The following is a 25,254-nucleotide window of genomic DNA, read 5'->3' on the forward strand; positions in this document are numbered from 1 at the left end:
GGGTCTCCCTCTTGACAGCAGAAAAAAACACTGTTTTAGCATTCATTTCCTGCAATTCTACACATTTAGCCTGGGCCGTAGAGAAAATGTTACAGTTTTTAAGTAAGTTTGCTGCAATTCTACAAATATAGCCATAGGGCGGAGAATATTTAGCAATTTTATAACCAATTTCATGCAAATCTACTCATTTTGCCATGGTGCGGAGAGAAAAATGTGCCGTTTTACAGCTAATTTCCTGAAATTCTACACAATTTGCCATAGGGTGGAGAGAAATGTTTGCAGTCTTTAATATATCTGAGTGAAAGTGACTAAGAAAATCTATGGGGACCCCCGATCGGTAAATCCACCATGTTTATTACAAGTTTAGATAGCTGTCTAGACTTAACTTACAAATCTAAAACATTTTAGCTGACAGACTAATTGAGTGACTGTCAGTGATTGACATAACAAGAGAAAACATTCTGATGCACAACCACATTTCGCAATTGCACCTTGTGTATTCTACTATTCTAACTTTCAACAGTAAATTGAGACTCGACTTGACTTCCCATAATACATTTTGGGAAATTGATCCCCAGGCCGTGAGCTGCCAGTTTCACATCTCTGCTCTGTTATTCTACTCTTATTGCGCCACTGAATGAGATCAACATTATAGTAGAGACATAATGGAGACATAATAGAGCGGTTGGAGAGATTGACTGAGGGGACTGCGCAATGTTGTCAGATTTATGGTATTTTAATTTGGGCTTGTGCATCGTGGTTCAGTTTTTATGGAGACATTACATGAGATTTGTGCACTTCCTTCAGCAATGACAAACATATGCCGTGAATGTGCTGTCATTATAAATTTAAAGAGCCTGTGAAAGGCAGTCTTAATATGTGTGTCAATTATTATGGTGACTGTATACTTACTGGTATAGTATACAAATACAGATCATTGGTATAAATGTAGGCTACTGTACTGTATATCTATGGCATATACAGGCCAACTACTGTATGTGTGAAAAGTCAAATCCATTGAGACACCACGGAGAACAAAAAGGAGATGGAAACATGGAAATGGAAATACTAATAATAATATTTGATTGCACAGGAAGAGACCGACTACTGTAAAATATACAATGATCATGCTAGTGTGTCTGCCATGTTTACTGAATCTGAAGTTTATTCAAGCTTTCACAGAAGTAATCAGATATATCATAATGATACTAATAGTCGTTATGATCAATGATATACTGATGTCGACATTTTCAGTACCACTATCCACAATATGAACGCGTTTTTAACGTATACCTTCTCATGAAGCTAATATTTTTGTGTAAAGCAAATAGACCCAGGGAAAGCTAAACAAAATGTGAAAATGATTGCACAAAGATTAGTGTCAAACGGTACAAAAGCTTTAGTTTATCTGTCGTATCAGGCTGACAGTAGTTGTATAATGCAATGATTATTTCCACTGACAGAGCTGTATATAGCACAGAACACAAAAGGCTGTGCAATATGTTGGACCCTGTTGCAAAAACACATGATTACTGAGCAGCTGTAGATGGTTTACATGTAACCAGAGGCATATGATTATGGAAATATTGATGCGTTGATATATAACTGTGCCTTTACAATGGTCTCTCTCATCATATAAACTCAGCAAAAAAAGAAACGTCCTCTCACTGTCAACTGCGTTTATTTTCAGCAAACTTAATATGTAAATATTTGTATGAACATAACAAGATTCAACAACTGAGACATGAACTGAACATGTAACACAGGTGTGAGTAATATAAATTGAATAATGTGTCCCTGAACAAATGGGGTGGGGATCAAAATCAAAAGTAACAGTCAGTATCTGGTGTGGCCACCAGCTGCATTAAGTAGTGCAGTACATCTCCTCCTTATGGACTGCACCAGATTTGCCAGTTCCTGCTGTGAGATGTTACCCCACTCATGTTACCCCACTCTTCCACCAAGGCACCTGCAAGTTCCCTGACATTTATGGGGGGAATGGTCCTAGCCCTCACCCTGTGATCCAACAGGTCCAAGACATGCTCAATGGGATTGAGATCCGGACTCTTCGCTGGCCATGGCAGAACACAGACATTCCTGTCTTGCAGGAAATCATGCACAGGACGAGCAGTATAGCAGGTTGCATTGTCATGCTGGAGGGTCATGTCATGATGAGCCTGCAGGAAGGGTACCACATGAGGGAGGAAGATGTCTTCCCTGTAACGCACAGCGTTGAGATTGCCTGCACTGACAACAAGCTCAGTCCGATGATGCTGTGACACACCGCCCAAGACCATGATGGACCCTCCACCTCCAAATCAATCCCGCTCCAGAGTGCAGGCCTCGGTGTAACGCTCATTCCTTCAACAATAAATGTGAATCGGACCCTCACCCCTGGTGAGACAAAACCACAACTCGTCAGAGAAGAGCACTTTTTGCCAGTCCTGTCTGGTACAGCAACGGTGGGTTTGTGCCCATAGGCGACGTTGTTGCCGGTGATGTCTGGTGAGGACCTGCCTTACAACAGGCCTACAAGCCCTGGTCCAACCTCTCTCAGCCTATTGTGGACAGTCTGAGCACTAATGGAGGGACTGTGCGACCCTGGTGTAGCTCGGGCAGTTGTTGTCATCCTGTACCTGTCCCGCAGGTGTGATGTTCGGATGTACCAATCATGTGCAGGTGTTGTTACACATGGTCTGCTACTGCCAAGACAATCAGCTGTCCGTCCCGTCTCCATGTAGCGCTGGCTTAGGCGTCTCAGAGGACGGACATTGCAATTTATTGCCCTGGCCACATTTGCAGTCCTCATGCCTCCTTGCAGCATGCCTAAGGCACATTCACGCAGATGAACTGGGACCCTGGGCATCTTTCTTTTGGTGTTTTTCAGAGTCAGTAGAAAGGCCTTTTTAGTGTCCTAAGTTTTCATAACTAAGACCTTAATTGCCTAGTGTCTTAACAACCGTTCCACAGGTGCATGTTCATTAATTGTGTATGGTTCATTGAACAAGCATGGGAAACAGTGTTTAAACCCTTTACAATGAAGATATGTGAAGTTATTTGTATTTTTACGAATTATCTTTGAAAGACAGGGTCCTGAAAAAGGGACGTTTCTTTTTTTGCTGAGTTTATAACATTTCCCATTCTACCAGATTGATACGTACACACACATTAAGCTTATGTGCAGAAACACATACAATATAGCCACACAAATATACATACACTTGTGTGACCACTACTTCACAAAAACATTTTGCTGAAATTCTGTAACATGCACACACAGACACACGCACACATACTCACAACACACATACACAACACACAGTTTTCAATCCTAAACTTTTTATGCTGAAGATAGCAAAACATTATTCTATTTGAAATTAAGATCTAAGCTATTATGTGGGTAACCTTTGTCTAACACCAGATCAGGATTTGAACTAAATAAAGCTGTATAAATCTTCTCTATATTGTTGCTGGTTTGTTTTGGAGTAGATTCTCTACAAACCAAAAATGTAATTAAAATATGTTTTCCTTCAAAACCACACATTTGTTCCAGTGCCTTTCATTTTATTTAATCATAAAATAGAATTAAAATAAAGAATCTTAATACTGTTCATATTCTCTATATCACTTACAACAACATCTCCTTAGAAATATCTACTTGCTACCATTCACAAAACATGAGTCGTCAACAATGAAAAATTGATTTTGAAAAGCACATCAGGGATTCTAATGGATTGTAGAGATCCTTGATCATTGTGAAGACTCCATCTTGAAATTCTGTCTTCCACTGTTCAGCCACTGGGATCTCCATCTGCCAACTCCATGATAAACCTGGGAGCGGTGAAATGAAACATGTTGACCCTACTGCAAGGCTTACAGTGGAACCTTCCACATTGCACATTCACCCTCTTCCCTCCAAGTCTGATAAGTCCAAGTCCTGATCCTCATTTATTGCAGCAATCCTCCAGTTCTCTTAGAGCATCTTCTAGAATGCATAGCAGCATTAATCCTTTTCTTCATCAGTTTGATATTGTCTCCTCTGTCCACTGTCTGTCTCTTAATAATGGCCAATGCAGGTGGGTGTTGCCTAGTCGCCTTGTTTTTGTCCCTCCTTGTTCCCACTAAGTCCCAACGTGAGTAAGGCCTAGGCTACAGTGCTAGGGGTAAGGCTGGGCGCGGAGGTGGCCTGGTTTTGGCCCTTTTTCCTCCTGCCGCCTCCCTTGCCACCCTCTCTTCCTCCTTTTCCTCCCTCTTTGCCCCCCTCTCTGCTTCCTTCTTTTCCTCCCTCTTTGCCACCCTTCTTGCCACCCTCTTTGCCATGGCTTCGGACGTTTTCTTTGTCTCGCCTCCTCTGCTGGTCTCGTCGCTCGCCCTTATTCTTATTCCCATCTGGATAGAAAAACAGATTGAAATGCATTATAACATGACGACGACACCAAAATAACAGGGTAGTTGGGCTCAGCTTTTATAAATAGGGCTTTGATGGTGTGTGTTTTAAAGTACAGTAGAGTCAGAATGAGCTTGGTAGACCTTGACATTAACCCATTAGCCCACATTCACAACAGTTCAATAAAAGGTGGCATTGTGTGGATACCCCGGTTCCTAGCTTTCCTATCAGGCCCTTTAAATACCGGCCAATTGCCACTAAGCCCCAGATATGCAGCTCAGGATCCAGAGCCTTTCATAAATGCCACCATGACGCAACACAGTGCTGCATTGGGCTGACAGGAAACACACAGCAGTGCCATAACGACAGGCCGGAAAACAGTAATCAAGCCTTTGTGAGGAGTCTGACTCCGAGCCGGACACGTCTTAACACTCGCAGAGACAACGGCTGATGGAACATAATAGTTCATGTAAACAGTTGGGAGCCGGTCGAGATGAGCTCCTTTCTTAACGTCTGCCTTCCCTCTCCACTCCACCTCCCCCGCACCCTCGTCTTCCCCTCCTCTAGCTCTCACTCTCGCTGTAGGCTGTTGTCTGGACATCCACCTGGCACACAGTTTAAGTGTATAATTGCTCCCTAAATACAAACATCCATTAAGAGTTGCTTTCCAGGAACTCGGGATGGACAAACAGTTCAGGAGAGGATAAAATGGAGGAATGAAAGTAAATCAACACGGTTGAAGTGGAGTGCAAGAGTCCTTCATGCCCTGTACATACAGCTATAGATTGTTCAACATGCGAGCACTCATTGACATCCTCTTGACATTGTTGATGTAAATTAAGCTACGCCACTACACCGCTAAGCCACAATGAGGTTAACATGTTGGAGCTCTAATGACAGCGTGTGTGGGTGTGTATCTCTGTGTGTGTATGGCTTGCTCGTGTGTTCGATCAGGCGTGGGTGTAAACAACCTTTCACGCACATAAACGGGAATGGATGTTTGTGTCAGGTGTCAGACAGTGGTTGTTTATACTGGGCTGATGAGTACTCCCACGATGAGAGGAAACTGGGCAGTTAGGCTGAGGGATGTTTGCTATGAACTTGTGTGTTGAGTCTCCATGTTCCCTAGAAACAGAGACTCAAAACACTCACTAAGGGGGCTGGACAGCATTCGCTAAGGCTAACTGTTTGACAACAGGAGGCTCATGGAGCATTCTTGTTTGTTTGCTTTAATAATATAATATTATATTTAAACAATAAGGCCAGAGGGGGTATGGTATATGGCCAATATACCACGGCTACGGGTTGTTCTTATGCACGACGCAACACAGACTGCCTGGACACAGCCTGGACACAGCCCTTAGCTGTGGTATATTGGCGCACCCAGAGGTGCCTTATTGCTATTAGAAACTGTCTACCGACGTAATTAGAGTAGTAAAAATACATGTTTTGTCATACCCGTGGTATACGGTCTGATATACCATGACTGTCAGCCAATGAGCATTTAGGGCTAGAACAACAGTTATATAATTAAGCAATAAGGCATGAGGGTGTGTGGTATATGGCCAATATACCACGGCTAAGGGCTGTTCTTATGCAAGACGCAATGCATCGAGCCTTGAATGCTGATTGGCTGCCATGGTATATCAGACCGTATATTAGCCGTGGTAAATTGGCCGTATAGCACACCTCCTCGGACCTTATTGCTTAATTATATAACTGTTGTAATAGGCCTACGACTATTTTTCTCCATTCTGCACCACGTGCTTTGTTAGCTTGTTTTCTAAGTAATTTGTTTGTTATTTGAATGTATTTGAAAGTACGCAAAGACAAAAAGCCTTGATATTACTCAAATATGCTCCATCTCAGTATAAACCAATGAAAATCTCTATTTGGCAGTAGACCTGCAAACACTTACGTATTTAATGGCGCATATTTTGAATAAAGAGAACCCTGAAACTAAATGAGTTTCAATAAGCATTCCTATCATTTATTTAACAAGGACCTGGCAGGAGCACAGGTGTGCAGTTTCTTTCCCTTTGTTCGGTAGAAAACAGGCAGAGGCAGACCCAATACAGTAGTCCACTAACTAGAAGTAGTTGATGTTACTTTTCTTGAGACACGCGGGGCCAAAGTCATTAAAGCATCTGTCACTGTAGGGCCCTATTGGCCAGTTGGCTCCTGACATTGGGGGCTGTGTCACATTTCTTAGGGGAGTGTTGACAAGACTTGATTACTAGCTTTGTAAAGTATGCATGTGTTGCCTGCCTTGAGTAAATAAACAATTTCTGGGAGATTCATTTCTCCCGCTAATGAAAACAAAATGGATACCATTTGAATTTGGAAGACATTTGTTTCTGTTTAGAGTAATGTGCTATAGTCAGTGAACCTGGGGAGTTACAGTAAGGGCCGTTTGTGTGAGTGTGTACAGCAGGACCTGGGTTGATTCTCTCACTGTGTAAGGACTTAATTAGACCCGTGACAAGCCCACTAATGGACCGAGGGGGACTCCATCAATTTATGACAGCCATGATTGAAACTCCACTCCATCCAAGCTAAACAACTATGGCCTGACAAAGGCAATCACGCATTTAGCAAATTCTGTTTTCGTGCGGGCCCATTTGTAAAAAAGCTGCAGGAAGAAAAAGGGGAGAGCTTGGCCAAATCGACACAAAGCGTGAGATCTGCAGACCAGTAAATCACTGGTGTTATACAAGCACTGCCCCCTGTGGTGTTTTACAGCGGCCCCGTCGGCCAAGTCTTGCAGATGGATTCGCGACCTCACTAATTTAGCACATGGCAAGTTTTTTTAAGCACATGAAAAAGGGCTCAGTCAAGGTCATGATACCCATCGCCTATGAATTAATTCACACGAGAACAACATTTATTTGTTATGCGCCTTGACAGGAGATCCTTACTCAGTTTCACAACAGTGTATTCTGACACCAGAATAAGCAAAACAAGTTGAAGCTAATGCTTATCATCTCTCAATGTCAAGCTGTCAACATTTCACAACTGGAGTCACATCATACGTCTCAGACTCCTGAGTCCTGACACACCACAGTCTGTTGTTCCAACACGGCATCCCTTTCCCTCATTTTCCCTCCTTTCACAACACCACTCGCTAAGTTTAGAAATTTGGCATTTGGCACTACACATTTATGTGGTAGTTTATAATATTTCACTGTTAATTATTCTTCTCAATCCATGACGGAAATTCTTTCCAGGATGCAGGTGTCATGCAGTGTAAATTTGCCTCTAATTTCTCAAACAGTGCTGTCCTGGTCCTGTCCAGTGTGAAGCAAGCCCACTCCTCCCTGAAGAATTACAAGCAGGAGCTTGTATATATCCTCCCTCTAAGGATTTCTACATCTAATGTTGTATAATGTTGTTTCTGTGTGCATTTTTACGTATTCCATCTGTTATATATTGCTTAACTGACATGATTCTTCATTGATTCTTTACAATGGGTAAACTGACATTTGTTGAAAGCTGTTAATCAAAATAGTAGCAGCCCTGAAATCCAATAAGTGTACCACCCGCTCATAAAGTTTGTGAATATTGCTTGTTTACTGCACACTAAGTCCTTGTAAATAAATGGAAGCTTCCAACTTTGATTCAACCATGTACATTAATTAGCTGCCAAATAAAATATTCACATGGATTAAAACCAGGAATTACAGTGGGAAAAGTAGGAGATTGAAACAGTGGCCAAATTGGCCCACCGCTGTCAGCCGATCCAAGCCCTACAAAACAACTCCTTTCGCTTCAAATCAACATTTACAAATCGACTCCAAACCTTTCTCTACCTTTTTATTGGGTCGATCACAAGGCTAAGCATCCCAGCCATGCTGGTCAATAAAGTTTTGACTGGTCCGTTTTATTTTATAAGGCAGAGTTCATTGAAACTTACTGACCGGGCCTCCCGAGTGGCGCAGCGGTGCTAGAGGCGTTACTACAGACCCGGGTTCATTCCCGGTCTGTGCCACAACTGGCTGTGGCTGGGAGTCCCATAGGACAGCACACAATTAGCCCAGCGTCGTCCGAGTTAGGGAAGGATTTGGCTGGGGGGGGTTTTACTTGACTCATCACACACTATCGACTCCTTGTGGAGGGCCGGGTGCCTGCAGGCTGACCCCGGTCGCCAGTTGAACGGTGTTTCCTCTGACATATTGGTGCTGCTGGCTTCCGGGCTAAGCTGGCGGTGTTTAGGAGCGCGGTTAGGCAGGTCATGTTCCGGAGGACGCATGACTTCACCTTTGCCTCTCCCGAGCCCATTGGGAAGTTGCAGCAATGAGACAAGATCAAAATTGGGGAGAAAAGTACCAAAATAATACAAAATACAAAATGAATACAATAAAAACACTTACTGACAAAAGGAGAGGCCTTTTGGTTTCTCGACTACTTGAATAAACTCCATCTTATAAAACCAACTACTACTAGAAAAGTGTTATGGGCCAAAGAACAACAACGGAGTAGTACTAATTAGAGCATGATTAAGCTGTTATCAAATTGAGTGTCACCGGGAAGATTTTTAGCTTAGCAACATTAGCCAGCTCTGAAACAAGATGGCAGATGAATGATAAGAGCTAGAGCAAACATGTCAGAGCCATGTAAACCTCACACCTCGTTGAGCTTCAAAACAAAAAGTCCAACTCCAGCTCTTATCATCGTCCAACACAGTGACCTGCATGGCACCCTCCCATCTACCTTGCCTGTTTGGCTCTTTAAGAGTGTTTGTTTACATGGTTCCCAGTCAGAGGCTCAGTGTCCTTACTGAACCAACACTTCTGACGTTCCAGGTCATGGTCATACATGGGGTTAGAGCAGGGAGTTTATGACATCATCAGAAAAGGTGCTAATCACAATATTATTGACTTTGTAGTTGTGTTGTTTTGTCATCTTTCATCTACTGTCTCATTCCTGTCTTTTATCCATCCATATATTAATGATCTGTTTCACTCTATTTCCTCTCGTTGTCACTCTCCTACTGTAGGTATGTGTTAGTCCTCACCTCCTTTTCCACATGGTGTCTTCTGCACTGTGCACTTCTGTCTCTCAGTCTGTGGAGCACATTGCTGGGGGGATGACGCAGAGACTGTGTCAGTGCTGGAGGCATGAAGAAGCTCTTGCATTCTGGTCTGTGTGCCTTTCTTAAAGCCACACGTCTTGTTCTTCTTCATACAGGGACCCCATGGGCTCCATTCGCCCAGTTCACATTCTACAGGTGGGATAGAAAAGAGGACAGAAGTTAAATACAGTTTTACATGCACACACAGATCATATGCAACAAACCCCAAGTAAAACCCAGTAAGCTTTAGAGTCTAACAGGTCTTAAAGTGAGAAAATATTCACAGTGAGAAAATAATGCAGAGGAACTTATCGCACCCAAATCAGACATCACTAATTTGTCCTTGTCTTGCCCAAAGCCTCTATGTTACCAAGTCTGTCCAGTTCATCTATAGACCTCAACTGTTTTATCACTAGTGACATGCTGTTGAGCTTTTTTATGTATTTTATTTCACCTTTATTTAACCAGGTAAGCTAGTTGAGAACAAGTTCTCATTTACAACTGCGACCTGGCCAAGATAGAGCAAAGCAGTGCGACACAAACAACAACACAGAGTTATACATTGAATAAACAAGAGTACAGTCAATAACACAATAGAAAAAAAGAAAGTCTATATACAATGTGTGCAAATGGCGTGAGGAGGTCGGCAATAAATAGGCCATAGTAGCGAAGTAATTACAATTTAGCAGATTAACACTGGAGTGATAAATGAGCAGATGATGATGTGCAAGTAGAGATACTGGTGTGCAAAGAGCAGAAAGTAAATAAAAACAATATGGGAATGAGGTAGGTAGATTGGGTGGGCTATTTACAGATGTACTATGTACAGCTGCAGCGATCGGTTAGCTGCTCAGATAGCTGATGTTTAAAGTTAGTGAGGGAAAAATAAGTCTCCAGCTTCAGCGATTTTTGCAATTCGTTCCAGTCACTGGCAGCAGAGAACTGGAAGGAAAGGAGGCCAAAGGAGTTGTTGGCTTTGGGGATGACCAGTGAGGTATATACCTGCTGGAGCGCGTGCTAAAGTTGGGTGTTGTTATCGTGACCAGTGAGCTGAGATAAGGCAGAGCTTTACCTAGCATAGACTTATAGATGACCTGGAGCCAGTGGGTCTGGCGACGAATATGTAGCGAGGGCCAGCCGACTAGAGCATACAGGTCGCAGTGGTGGGTGGTATAAGGGGCTTTGGTAACAAAATGGATGGCAGTGTGATAGACTGCATCCAGTTTGATGAGTAGAGTATTGGAAGCTATTTTGTAGATGACATCGCCGAAGTCGAGGATCGGTAGGATAGTCAGTTTTACTAGGGTAAGTTTGGCGGCATGAGTGAAGGAGGCTTTGTTGTGAAATAGAAAGCCGATTCTAGATTTGATTTTGGATTGGAGATGTTTAATATGAGTCTGGAAGGAGAGTTTACAGTCTAGCCAGACACCTAGGTATGTGTAGTTATCCACATATTCTAGGTCAGAAGCGTCCAGGGATGTGATGCTAGTCGGGCGGGCGGGTGCGGGGAGCGAACGGTTGAAAAGCATGCATTTGGTTTTACTAGCGTTTAAGAGCAGTTGGATGCCACGGAAGGAGAGTTGTATGGCATTGAAGCTCGTTTGGAGGTTAGTTAACACAGTGTCTAAAGAAGGGCCAGATGTATACAGAATGGTGTCGTCTGCGTAGAGGTGGATCAGGTAATCACCCTCAGCAAGAGCGTCATCATTGATATGTACAGAGAAAAGAGTCGGCCTGAGAATTTAATCCTGTGGCACCCCCATAGAGACTGCCAGAGGCCCGGACAACAGGTCTTCCAATTTGACACACTGAACTCTATCTGCAAAGTAGTTGGTGAACAAGGCGAGGCAGTCATTTGAGAAACCAAGGCTATTGAGTCTGCCGATGAGAATACTGTGATTGACAGAGTTGGTCAGGTTGATGAAGACGGCTGCACAGTACTGTTTTTTTATCGATGGTGGTTATGATATAATTTAGTACCTTGAGCGTGGCTGAGGTGCACCCGTGATCAGCTCAGAAACCGGATTGCACAGCGGAGAAGGTACGGTGGGATTCGAAATGGTCAGTGATCTGTTTATTAACTTGGCTTTTGAAGACTTTAGAGAGGCAGGGCAGGATGGATATAGGTCTATAACAGTTTGGGTCTAGAGTGTCTCTCCCTTTGAAGAGGGGGATGACCGCGGCAGCTTTCCAATCTTTAGGAATCTTGGACGATACGAAAGAGAGGTTGAACAGACTGGTAATAGGGGTTGCAACAATGGCGGCGGATACTTTTAGAAAGAGAGGGTCCAGATTGTCCAGCACAGCTGATTTGTATGGGTCCAGGTTTTGCAGCTCTTTCAGAACATCTGGGGGGGGCAGAGCTGTTGGCTGGGGTTGGCGTAGCCAGGAGGAAAGCATGGCCAGCCGTAGAGAAATGATTATTGAGATTTTCAATTATCATGGATTTATCGGTGGTGACCGTGTTACCTAGCCTCAGAGCAGTGGGCAGCTGGGAGGAGGTGCTCTTGTTCTCCATGGACTTTACAGTGTCCCAAAACCTTTTGGAGTCAGAGCTACAGGAAGCAAATATCTGTTTGAAAAAGGTAGCTGACTGCGTGTATTGGTTCCTGACTTCCCTGAACAGTTGCATATCGCGGGGACTATACGATGCAATTGCATTCTGCCACAGGATGTTTTTGTGCTGGTCAAGGACAGTCAGGTCTGGAGTGAACCAAGGGCTATATCTGTTCTTTGTTCTACATTTTTTGAAATGGGCATTCTTATTTAAGATGGTGAGGTAATTACTTTTAAAGAATGACCAGACATCCTCGACTGACGGGATCAGGTCAATATCCTTCCAGGATACCCAGGCCAGGTCGATTAGAAAGGCCTGCTCGCAGAAGTGTTTTAGGGAGCGTTTGACAGTGATGAGGGTTGGTCGATTGACCGCGGACCCATAGCAGATGCAGGCAATGATCGCTGAGATCCTGATTGAAAACAGCAGAGGTGTATTTGGAGGGCATGTTGGTCAGGATGATATCTATGAGGGTACCCATGTTTACGGATTTAGGGTTGTACCTGGTGGGTTACTTGATGATTTGTGTGAGATGGAGGGCATCTAGCTTAGATTGTAGGACTGCCGGGGTGTTAACATATCCCAGTTTAGGTCACCTAACAGAACATACTCTGAAGATAAATGAGGGGTGTCATGACGTTGGCCTGGGGGGTAGGTTTATGACAGTCATAAATACTTCTTCCCCCCTTTTTCCTCTCTCTACCCTACTGATGTTAAATTTGCAAAAACCTTGGTTAACATAGAGATTCTGGGAACATCAGTAGGTGGGGGGAAATGAACTGTGTTCTGGTAATCCGAACAATTGAACATATGCGGTGGTACTTAACTTCTTCGAGATAGGGGGCGCTCTTTTAATTTTTGGATAAAAAACGTTCCCGTTTTAAACAAGATATTTTGTCACGAAAAGATGCTCGACTATGCATGTAATTGACAGCTTTGGAAAGAAAAAAAACTCTGACGTTTCCAAAACTGCAAAGATATTATCTGTGAGTGCCCCAGAACTAATGCTACAGGCGAAACCAAGATTAAATTTCATACAGGAAATGCCCCAGATTCTGAAGGCGCTGTGTTCCAATGTCTCCTTATATGGCTGTGAATGCGCCAGGAATGAGCCTGCCCTTTCTATCGTTTCCCCAAGGTGTCTGCAGCATTGTGACGTATTTGTAGGCATATCATTGGAAGATTGACCATAAGAGACTACATTTACCAGGTGTCCGCCCGGTGTCCTGCGTCGAAACTATTGCGTAATCTCTAGGTCCATGCGCGTTCCATTTCTTCAGAAGAGAAAGTCAACTGCCACAAATGATTTATCATCGATAGATATGTGAAAAACACCTTGAGGATTGATTCTAAACATCGTTTGCCATGTTTCTGTCGATATTATGGAGTTAATTTGGAAAAAAGTTCGTTTTAATGACTTAATTTTCGTTTTTTTTCTTACCCAAACGTGATGAAGAAAACGGAGCGATTTGTCAACACAAATAATATTTTTGTAAAAACTGAACATTTGCTATCTAACTTAGAGTCTCCTCATTGAAAACATTTGAAGTTCTTCAAAGGTAAATGATTTAATTTGAATGCTTTTCTGTTTTTTGTGAAAACGTTGCCTGCTGAATGCTAACGCTAAATGCTACGCTAGCTATCAATACTGTTACACAAATGCTTGTTTTGCTATGGTTGAGAAGCATATTTTTGAAAATCTGAGATGACAGTGTTGTTAACAAAAGGCTAAGCTTGAGAGCTAGCATATTGATTTAATTTCATTTGCGATTTTCATGAATAGTTAACGTTGTGTTATGCTAATGTGCTTGCGGATAGATTTACACAATCCTGGATACAGGTTTTTTTCGTAGCTAAACGTGACGTAGAAAACGGAGCGATTTGTCCTAAACAAATAATCTTTCAGGAAAAACGGAACATTTGCTATCTAACTGAGAGTCTCCTCATTTAAAACATCCGAAGTTCTTCAAATGTAAATTATTTTATTTGAATGCTTTTCTGTTTTTTGTGAAAATGTTTCCTGCTGAATGCTAACGCTAAATGCTATGCTAAATGCTACGCTAGCTATCAATACTGTTACACAAATGCTTGTTTTGCTATGGTTGAGAAGCATATTTTGAAAATCTGAGACGACAGTGTTGTTAACAAAAGGCTAAGCTTGAGAGCTAGCATATTGATTTCCTTTCAATTGCGATTTTCATGAATAGTTAATGACTTAAATGTAAATGTAAATGTTTTGAGGCTGTAGTCACGATCCCGGATCCGGGATGGCTCGACGCAAGAAGTTAACTGACTTGCCTAGTTAAATAAAGGTTAAATAAAAATAGAAAATGAGTAAAATATGCTTAATACTCAAGGTATGGGTAGTGTGGGACTTACAGTAATATTCTCTGAGCCATTGAGATTGTGAACTAACATTTTAGCCATCTTATTCAAAAGCTAATATGTGCCAAAAGGCAACATGCCCTTAAACGCATAGTTCATAATCCAGTTCAGTGTCAGCTGTGAGTGAAGCTGTGAAAGGAAGAGAGGTCAGAGGTCACTCACCTACACACTCCATGGTCCCGTTGGTGGTGCTGAGGCCTTCAGGGCAGCTGGGGTAGCATCGCCCTCTGTGTGAATATAAGCCCTCCTTACATTTTGTGCAAAAATTTCGATTGAAACACTCCTCACAATTCTCTATTTTACATTCTGAAAGGAAAGGGGGGGGGTCAAAGAGAGGAGAGAATGAGAAAATTAAAGCGCACTTAGTTGAGTTCATATTCATTTACATTACATTTAAGTCATTTAGCAAACGCTCTTATCCAGAGCGACTTACATTATGTTAACATTGTATACATGTACACGTTGCATTAACTGACAGCATAACACATCACTGTTCATTGTTCTGGCTTCAAGCTTCCGTGTTAATACAGAATAATGCAGTATTACTATACAAAAACAGCAAAGTATGTTTAAAAATGTGAAGCCTTTCTTCTGCACGAAAGGATCCTCTTCTCCTTGGGGGAGGACAAGAATGTAGCCTGATTTATATCTCCTATGAGAGATTTATTAGTGATAAAACAATGGGGAGAGACTCTTTGGGGGGATTCTGCATGAATAACACCAATGTCTCAAAAGCATATGCATACCACGGCTATATTTTTTGGAAACGGGGTGGCCGGGTACTGGCCAAAAGTAGAGAGCACGTCAGTGGATTTCCAGAGGTCTCCACGCACCTTTGCCTCGTTAAACTCAGCTTCTCCAGTCAAACAAACAACTACTTTAAATTGAGGGTAATTATGGGCCCGGGAGAATGAAAAACAGACACCTTAGAGGACTACCAAGAGCCCCCCTTTCTCATCCCAACCCTTCTCCTAGCCCACCTTTTTCATTACCATCATTATCTTATTCTGAAATAATAACATTTTCTCTGCCAAAATCAGAGTGTAGAAACAGAGGCACGCTAAGCGAAGGTCACAGATGTAATCCTTACATCTCTGGATTGGAATATCCAGTCACAAAACACTAGACACCTTTCCCATAAACAACTAAAATAAAGACTGTCTAGTCGGCTGGAGTCTTGCCAGGAGTTCGAAACGAGCTAAAGGGAAGAATCCTCGTTGGGATTTTAATGCCCTAACCTCAATTATTACTTTAGGCTCTTGACAGCTAAATTTGACTTTAGTGATGTTTGGAGAAAATACATTAGGTCTACATTTGTAAAAGTAAAACAAATGTGGCTAACAAGACATCTTGGGGATTTCGATATGTCCTAAATGGATGGGGCTGACTGGATAATAACAGCAGGTTAGCCACGGAGAGGCTTGAGAAGGAGGTGGAGGAGACTAACCAGCATGCACAGCTGCCTTTCGGGATTCAGTGGACAACATTGAAACAATAACGACTAAGGTTAAGTTAATTTCAAGTGACAGTAAAACATTAACAAAAATGTGGGGATTAGAGTGAGCCAGAACTTTTGTTGTTTTATTCCAAATTTGACTATTTTCCCAAACCTGCTTCCTGAGTACCTAGCAGACATACATGCTCGGAGGTTATTGCCCTGTGTTAATGTTCACATACAGTACATATACAAATGTTTGTCAGGCTATTGCAAATACATGTCTTGAAGCAGAGTACGCTCAATGTTGCACTATATTACAAAGTTACACTGAGGCCAATATGTTCAGGTAGATCCTCATTATGCATCTTGTTTTGTGATTTCAGGTAGCTACATGTATAAACAACGCAATGTGGGGTAATAACTATTGTTTTATTGAACAGGCCCCTATTTCGGTCCATGTTGCTGGAATGAGGAGTATCACACATACCAGCCCCACTTATTCCAACCTGAAACTTCTTCTGCTGATTGACAATAAGCTTCCCTGCTGCGAAGGCATCTGGACAGTTACAACTCCTCCAGGAGGAGCTGTGTAAATCTGTATGCTATCTCATCTTCCTCTCAATATCAGGTCTATAAAATACTAGGGTTAAAAGAGGAGGCAAACACTGTTCAAAAGAAAGCAATAAGTGCTTCTTATGCCTCAGTATGTACAGTACCAGTCAAAAGTTTGAACATACCTACTCATTCCAGGGTTTTTCTTTATTTTACTATTTTCTACATTGTATAATAATAGTGAAGACATCAAAACTATGAAATAACACATATGGAATCATATAGTAAGCAAAAAAGTGTTAAACAAATCAAAACATATTTTATATTTGAGATTCTTCAAAGTAGAGGCCAGGTCATCTGATGCAGCACTCCATCGCTCTCCTTCTTGGTCAAATAGCCCTTACACAACTTGGAGGTGTGTTGGGTCATTGTCCTGTTGAAAAACAAATGATAGTCCCACTAAGCGCAAACCAGATAGGATGGCATATCGCTGCAGAATGCTGTGGTAGCCAAGCTAGTTAAGTGTGCCTTGAATTCTAAATAAATCAACAGTGTCACCAGCAAAGCACCCCCAAACCATCACACCTCCTCCATGCTTCACGGTGGGAACCACACATGCAGAGATCATTCGATCACCTACTCTGTGTCTCACAAAGACACGGCAGATGGAAACAAATATCTCAAATTTGGACTCATCAGACCAAAGGATAGATTATCTCCGGTCTAATGTCCATTTCTCGTGTTTCTTGGCCCAAGCAAGTATTTTCTTTACAATGGTGTCCGTTAGTAGTGGTTTCTTTGCAGCAATTCGACCATGAAGGCCCGATTCACACAGTCTCCTCTGAACAGTTGATGTTCGGATGTATCTGTTACTTGAACTCTGTGAAGTATTTATTTGGGCTGCAATTTCTAAGGCTGGTAACTCTAATGAACGTATCCTTTGCTGCAGAGGTTACTCTGGGTCTTCCTTTCCTGTGGCGGTCCTCATGAGAGCCAGTTTCATCATAGCGCTTGATGGTTTTTGCAACTGCACGTGAAGAAACGTTCAAAGTTCTGGAAATGTTCCGTATTGACTGACCTTCATGTCTTAAAGTAATGATGTACTGTTGTTTCTCTTTGCTTATTTGAACTGTTCTTGCCAGAATATGTACTTGGTCTTTTACCAAATAGGGCTATCTTCTGTATACCCCCCTACCTTGTCACAACACAACTGATTGGCTCAAATGCATTAAGAAGGAAAGAATATCCCCAAATTCACTTTTAACAAAGCATACCTGTTAATTGAAATGTATTCCAGGTGACTACCTCATGAAGCTGGTTGAGAGAATGCCAAGAGTGTGCGAAGCTGTCATCAATTCAAGGGTGGCTACTTTGAAGGATCTCAAATATAAAATATATTTAGATTTGTTTAACACTTTTTTTTGTTTACAACATGATTCCATGTGTGTTATTTCATAGTTTTGATGTTTTCACTATTATTCTACAATCTAGAAGATAGTAAAAATAAAGAAAAACCCTGGAATGAGTAGGTGTGTCCAAACTTTTGACTGGTACTGTAATTTTGGAGAACTACAGGATACCTCTGTTTCGAGACTACTATCAAATCTTGGTCATGTTCACATTTTAAAATGTTTTGCATCAGAAAACTAAAATGGGGGCCTCCTGGGTGGCGCAATGGTATAGGGTGGCGCTGTGCCACCAGAGACTCTGGGTTCGCGCCCAGGCTCTGTTGCAGCAGGCCAACCGGGAGGTCCGTGGGGCGACGCACAATTGGCCTAGCATCGTCTGGGATAGGGAGGGCTTGGCCGGTAGGGATATCCTTGCACACAAGCGACTCCTGTGGTGCACGCTAACCAGGTCGCCAGGTGCACAGTGCTTCCTCTGACACATTGGTGCGGCTGGCTTCCGGGTTGGATGCGCACTGTGTTAAGAAGCAGTGTAGCCTGGTTGGGTTGTATTTCAGAGGACGCATGGCTTTCGACCTTAGTCTCTCCCGAGCCCGTACGGGAGTTGTAGCGATGAGACAAGATAGTAACTACTAACAATTGGATACCACGAAATTTACCCCCCAAAATAAAACTAAAATGGGTGTTTCTTATTTGGACAGTTATTCCATCCTATTTTCAGTCAGATTTCTTCAGTTTGGTGACTAATGAACATGACTTTTTTCAAAAGACATGTACCTTATGACTCATGAGTTTACCTGTTAGGAAATTTGTTTGTAATAGAAAAAAATGAAACATTACAGACATCTGCTATTAGATGATTTTGCAACAACCTATCCAACAAAACAACTTGCATACACCAAAACAACCTGCGTGTACTTCCTGTAACAAAATATAATGACTACAAGCTGCCTTGCTTTCTAATTACCTATCATCATGCATACTTTCCTAAAAAATAAGAAGTAGATATAATTTACCTTTGAAGAGGCAAGTTTAGATGTATGATTCACAAGGGAACTTGCCAAATGAATAATTCAGTTGTGTCCAGAAAATATAGATTTACTTTTAAAAGATGGATGTTTTGATACAGAAATGGTAAAACTCAATGAATAGGGACTGTGAACTGGCATGAACCCCTGGCTCGCGAGACAAAAAAAAGAGGAAAAAATACATCCTTGAAAAAACAGACAGACAACAGTGCATTAGAATTTTTTTCTTTTGAGCTTCTTCCATTCCTGTTTTCCACCCACAAGTAAGAGAAAACAGACCACGAGCCGGGCCCTTGGCACCCCTGGTTCAGAAAAAAGGTATACGCGCCACCAGAACCAACATGGAGGAGTTTTGTAAATATTAACATGTATACCAACCCTATTCCACCCTATTTCAACCCACACCCCTTAATAAAGGAGGGATGGACCTACTGATTTGTTCTCTGTAGTTTTGCTTGCTCATTAAGAAATGCAGCTGCCTAGACTGAAGACAAATGAGAGTTGTCTTGTGGGTGTGGTTTGCATGTGGGAAGTGTTAGTACATTTACTCTGCCAAAACAGTACACAGTTACAGTCACTCACTTCTAGATAACTTGAAACAGTCTAACCAGGTATTGTGTCTGGAATTAGCCTAAGCTAGCTAGTGCTAGCCAACATTTTTCGCCAATTAGCTTCAGCCGGCTGGTGTGCGACCGTTGAAAAAGTGGTTTGGCTGGATAGCCTATGTCACGGGCTAATTAGGGATCATCAATAAATTACACAATGTAAATGTCATGTTTAAGTTCTCATTAAATGCTTTCAATATTTCAATATGAATTTCTACAATTTATAATCAGTTTAATGTTTTTTAAGTCATTGACATTTGGAGCTATTGAAATGTTCAAATATTGTCCCATGTACACTACCGGTCAAACGTTTAAGAACATTGTAGAATAATAGTGAAGCCATCAAAACTATCAAATAACACATATGGAATCATGTAGCAACCAAAACAGTGTTAAACAAAGCAAAATATATTTTATATTTGAGATCCTTCAAATATCAAGGCAAAGGGTGGCTAACAGCTTTGCACACTCTTGGCATTCTCTCAACCAGCTTCATGAGTTAATCACCTGTAATGCATTTCAAATAACAGGTGTGCCTTAATTTGTGGAATTTCTTTCCTTCTTAATGCGTTTGACACAATCAGTTGTGTTGTGACATGGTTTGGGAGGGGGTATACAGAAGATAGCCCTATTTGGTAAAATACTTTATTATGGCAAGAACAGCTCAAATAAGCAGAGAGAAACGACAGCTCATCATTACTTTAAGACATGAAGGTCAATCAATACAGAACATTTCAAGAACTTTGAAAGTTTCTTCAAGTGCAGTCTCAAAAACCATCAAGCGCTATGATGAAACTGGCTCTCATGAGGACCGCCACAGGAATGGAAAACCCAGAGATACCTCTGCTGCAGAGGATAAGTTCATTAGAGTTACCAGCCTCAGAAATTGCAGCCCAAATAAATACTTCAGAGTTGAAGTACAGACACATCTCAACATCAACTGTTCAGAGGAGACTGTGTGAATCAGGCCTTCATGGTCGAATTGCTGCAAATAAACCACTACTAAAGGACACCAATAAGAAGACGAGACTTGCTTGGGCCAAGAAACACGAGCAATGGACATTAGACCGGTGGAAATCTGTCCTTTGGTCTGGAGGCCAAATTGGAAATGTTTGGTTCCAACTGCCGTGTCTTTGTGAGACGAGGTGTGGGTGAACAGATGATCTCTGCATGTGTATTTCCCACTGTAAGGCATGGAGGAGGAGGTGTTATGGTGTGTGGGTGCTTTGTTGGTGACACTGTCTGTGACTTATTTAGAATTCAAGGCATTCTACAGCAATATGCCATCCCATCTGGTTTGGGCTTAGTGGGACTATCATTAATGTTCAACAGGACAATGACCCAACACACCTCCAGGCTGTGTAAGCGCTATTTTACCAAGAAGGAGAATTATGGATTGCTGCATCAGATGACCTGGCCTCCACAATCCCCCGACCTCAACCAAATTGAGATGGTTTGGGATGAGTCGGAACGCAGAGTGAAGGAAAGGCAGCCAACAAGTGCTCAGCATATGTGGGAACTCCTTCAATCAAATCATTCCAGGTGAAGCTGGTTGAGAGAATGCCAAGAGTGTGCAAAGCTGGCATCAAGGCAAAGGGTGGCAATTTGATGAATCTCAAATATAAAATATATTTTGATTTGTTTAACACATTTGTGGCTAATGCATGATTCCATATGTGTTATTTCATAGTTTTGATGTCTTCACTATTATTCTACACTGTAGAAAATAGTAAAAATAAAGAAAAACCTTTGAGTGAGTAGATGTTCTAAAACTTTTGACCGGTAGTGTATATTGTGTAATTTACTGATAGGGATATCCAAAAGTCAAACCAAATTTACAATGGGAAATACGCCTTAACTCCATGACTTACATTTTTTTTCCTTAATCGTCTTCCATATCTCTGTATTGAGCAAAGACTGACTTTATGATTACACTTTGTAGTCAATTTTGACACTAGAATCATTTTTTGGTTCAGTTGGTCTTTAAAGGTAGACTCGGCAAAACGACGTTACCACGAGCAGCACCACAGATATTGAGATGAGTGAGATGCAAGACTTCGCTCTCACACAGTCACACACAGTATGTGCGCATGTGCACGGGTTCGCTTCACACTGTTCACAACGTGGTAGCCAGGGCACCAAAACAGAGGAGGTTGAGCCTCACTATTCAACACTCTTAGTTGTTGCAGAAATTGCCCCACTTTGCTGTGTACTTTCTGCATCTATGCCATACCGCTTAGTCTACCTTTAAACTGTCTGAACATTACTGCAACAGAACAATAATTCTCCTGCCATCAGTTCAAGGCCCTGTCTCAGTTCAAGGCCATTCTCCAGCTTGACAGATGCTGGTCTTTATGAGTGTGTTGTTGTGTTGCATGTCATTGCTGTGGCTGTGGTCATGTAGTGAAGACAGCTCCTTCCACACATGGCACAGCAGTTCAAAGTGGAAATTACACCTCACTTACCACTGGACCACATTAGTGCCCATTGTGTGTTTACCATTATGGTGACACATTGTGATGATATGCATGTGGTACTGTGGAATATCTTAAATATGGTTTGTTTTGTCCAACACAGACAAAAAAATGTCAATACAAATATAGGAAACCTTCTTACTGAGGCTTTCCTGGTCAGTTCACATCATAGTCACGAAAAACTCCTCGCCCTACTTATGACACAATGCATTTAAAAAACAAACAACAAAGTCCAAGAATCCAAACTCACGAATGCATCTGTTGGTATCGGGAGTCCGCATGCCGAAGTATCCCTGTGGGCACGAGGCGAGGCACACGCCTATCTGGCGGATGTCGTTGCGCTCCAGGAGAATGAAGAGTTTGGGCTTACATTTTATACAGCCATTGTATTCGGAACATCGCTCACAGCCATTTGAGCAAGATGGTGGCCCCTCAGTGCTAACTGTGGAAAGATGAGGGGAAAGAGAGAAGGAGAGGGAGAAAGAGAACAGTCATTAAAAACCAGCATATAAGGTCCAGTTACCACAAAGTGAATAAAGAGAAGTGTTTATCTGTTGGCTACAAACACTAGATTCAACACTGGCAGTATCAGTGAGGACATGGCCCTTGTCTATTTTTGCACCACATAGCCATAAACCTGGCAGTAGTTCATGTTGCAGCTAATATAACCAGGGGCCATGCCAAACATCTTTGTTTGAACAGTTTTCTCACTGTTTACTTGAAACTGCTCGCCGGAGATCCTAAACAGATTTTAGTTGGAGAAGCCCGGGTGTTTGGGACTGACATCCCGCTATGATCGATTCCACATCATGCCATGATATCACACAGCAGGGGCCCCCCTGGGTTCAACTAAAAGTGACTCAGCCATCGGGATCTCGCCAATTACACGAATGTGCACGCCAAAAAGCTAAATGCGCACAAATGCATTACGTTTCTTCCCAACACTTCTATACAGAGCCGAACATGTTTTGGTGTTTTAACCATCCGCCCACGAAGCGGAATATAACAATCTAAGAATTTTACTGAGCCACAAAACTCTGTCTCAAAGCACCCCATCTGCATTTGGCTCTCATCCACATATAAGCCCATGATCATACTTCATATCTTCATATCCCTATTCCCTCTTCTTCCAAAAAGGCTAGAACTCGGACACTCTGCTCTGCTGCAGCCAGTCATTTAAATGATTGCTCAGAAAGCGTGTCAATATGCACATCCTGTTTCTAGGGGCCATTTGGTGCCAAAATGGCGGTCATCCCGGTTGATTTATAGGCCTATGTGGTATCAGCATCTAAATATACACACTCACACTGCAATCAATCTGCCATCCCTGTCTCCCAGAGATAAGTTGGGATGGTAAAAGCTTTAAAAATGTTCCCCCCGCAAATCAAATACGCCATGCCTGAGTCATGGTAACCTCGCATGGGGATGCACCCAAAGTAGCCATTACACAGCCAGAATCTTAACACTTTAATAATGATAAAAATAATAATCACACTGTGAAATAGTTAACCAAAAGGTGAGGGGGGTGTTTTCAGGTTGTGACACTATTGTCTGGGAATGGAATGCCATGTATGTTGGGACAGTTTTTTGACCCTGCTGATAAGAGGTCACGTACTAGAGCGTGAGTAGCCATATAACTACTCTGGATGAGGTGTTGTCGAACCAGGACAGATGGGCACAGAACATACAGAGATGATGTGATGAAAATATGTTCTGTAAATTCAATGCAGATATGTCAATTTCTCATTTCTAATCTATAAACAGCTTCGGACCTAACATATAAAGGCTGTTGCGCGTGGCAAATTTGGAGCACCTGTTTCCCTGAACCTAACTCCTACAAGATGAGTTACCCTAAATCATACACTTTAACCACATGATTATCTACCTGCCAGCCAACAGCAGTGGGTAACATAGTCTGTGGGTTAAACCAACTGAAGGTTCCGTGCCGTGTCAATCTCACTTTGTGTGTCAGTCTCTATAAAGGGCGCTCTAGTATATTTTTAAAAAACAAGAGAAAATAAACTTGTAAAATCGCTTCAAAATTCAAGGGGGAACTCTGTTCACCTGGGATAAAACGCTCTTACATGATAATTGACACATGATTCATAGGTCATTGCTAACTCGTAAGGTAAGGTAAAACACACTTTGGGCATCAGAAATACAGATTTATTGTGTAATGAAAAGACATAAAAATTCGAGCAAGACCCATCTGATTAGCCTCTAGCCTATCCTCTGGACATCTATAGCCATGCCGAAGCCAAGCTCTATTTACCAAAGCCAAGCTCAATAAAATTCTGACCTCTCCTGACTTGCTTGGATGTTTATCTGAGGTGGGGGTGTAGGGGGGGCAGAGGCTGGTATCCTCTAAAAGCTCTTCTGAGTTAAAAGGCATTATATTAAAACCAGTGGTAATGCCTTGCACTGAGATTCACCTCGCTCTGAGGGCAGACACTGAGGCTGAGAGTAAGCTCTGTCTTTGTGGGTGCATGAGGTCAGAAAAGTGTTTATAAAACTGCTTGAAAACCAAACAACGCAACACGGTCCAACAGCCATGAGCTGAAGTGTCAGAGAGTTGTTCCACTCAGTGCCTCAGAGGCAGACATGGAGAGAACTGTGGTGCTGAAGCTCTAGCCGTAAAACCCAGGGTGAATCCGCCTAAAACCCGACTATAAACATAATGCCCATAAAAGCTCAACATAAACCAAGAAAGGCATCATCATAAAAAGAGGAAGAAAAGAGGGTCACTCAAAGACAACTGAGGCTACCATAATCCATCTGGGCAAAACAAATGAGGATGAAGAAAAATAAACAACATGTAATCTTTACTGCGGCCGTTAAATGTTTATAAGAAATGTACCACTGTGGCTCTCAGAGGCTGCATGGAAACCAGAGAAAGAGAGAAAGTGAAAGAGAGAAAGGGATTTGGTAACTCACTCCGTCTCTGCCTCCGTCCCTTTGAGAGCTTGAGGCCGCTGTCGCTGTGACCCATGGATCCGAGAAAGACCATCGCCAGAGCCACCAGTCCCAGCTGCATAGTCCCTGGTGCTGACCGGCCACGCGGGGTCCCCCCTGCAGGCAGACAGATCAGGCGGGGGGCCCCTTCCACTCTGTGACAGGTGGATCACTCTGCCGCCGCTGCTGCTGTTGCTGCTCCTCCCTGCTGCTTCCCTCCTTCCGCTGCTTCTGTCCGCTGGGTCTCTCTCTCTCTCTCACTCGCTCTCTGTCTCTCACAGTCTCTCTCTACGGGCTGCTGCGTCCGCAACTCCCTTCAGTAGAGGATTATGCTGCTGCGGCTGCAAATCCAAACATTCCCGGGGCACAAGCCATAACGGTGTGTGTGTGTGTGTGTGT

General features: G+C 42.4%; 1 protein-coding gene across 1 annotated transcript; it reads right to left on the reverse strand.

Annotated features, from left to right (window-relative positions):
• Positions 1–1,147: 1,147 nt before the first annotated feature.
• On the reverse strand, positions 1,148–25,254 carry LOC115141216 (R-spondin-1-like). Its single transcript, XM_029679950.2, has 5 exons — positions 24,838–25,254; positions 22,154–22,345; positions 14,563–14,706; positions 9,402–9,608; positions 1,148–4,389 (listed from the first exon to the last, which is right to left on the reverse strand). Exons 1-5 carry the CDS (start codon positions 24,935–24,937, stop codon positions 4,145–4,147), a joined length of 888 nt encoding a protein of 295 aa, XP_029535810.1. The 5' UTR covers positions 24,938–25,254; the 3' UTR covers positions 1,148–4,144.

This window comes from Oncorhynchus nerka, linkage group LG14 (assembly GCF_034236695.1).
Source record: "Oncorhynchus nerka isolate Pitt River linkage group LG14, Oner_Uvic_2.0, whole genome shotgun sequence".
In the NCBI taxonomy this organism is placed as follows: Eukaryota; Metazoa; Chordata; class Actinopteri; order Salmoniformes; family Salmonidae; genus Oncorhynchus; species Oncorhynchus nerka.

Excerpts from the sequence above, each read along its gene's own strand:
- LOC115141216 (XM_029679950.2), bottom strand. The coding sequence starts at position 24,937 with ATGCAGCTGGGACTGGTGGCTCTGGCGATGGTCTTTCTCGGATCCATG. Across the intron at positions 22,346-24,837 it reads GGGACGGAGGCAGAGACGGA|TTAGCACTGAGGGGCCACCA; the intron begins GTGAGTTACCAA and ends ATCTTTCCACAG. Across the intron at positions 9,609-14,562 it reads CGGGACCATGGAGTGTGTAG|AATGTGAACTGGGCGAATGG; the intron begins GTGAGTGACCTC and ends TCCCACCTGTAG.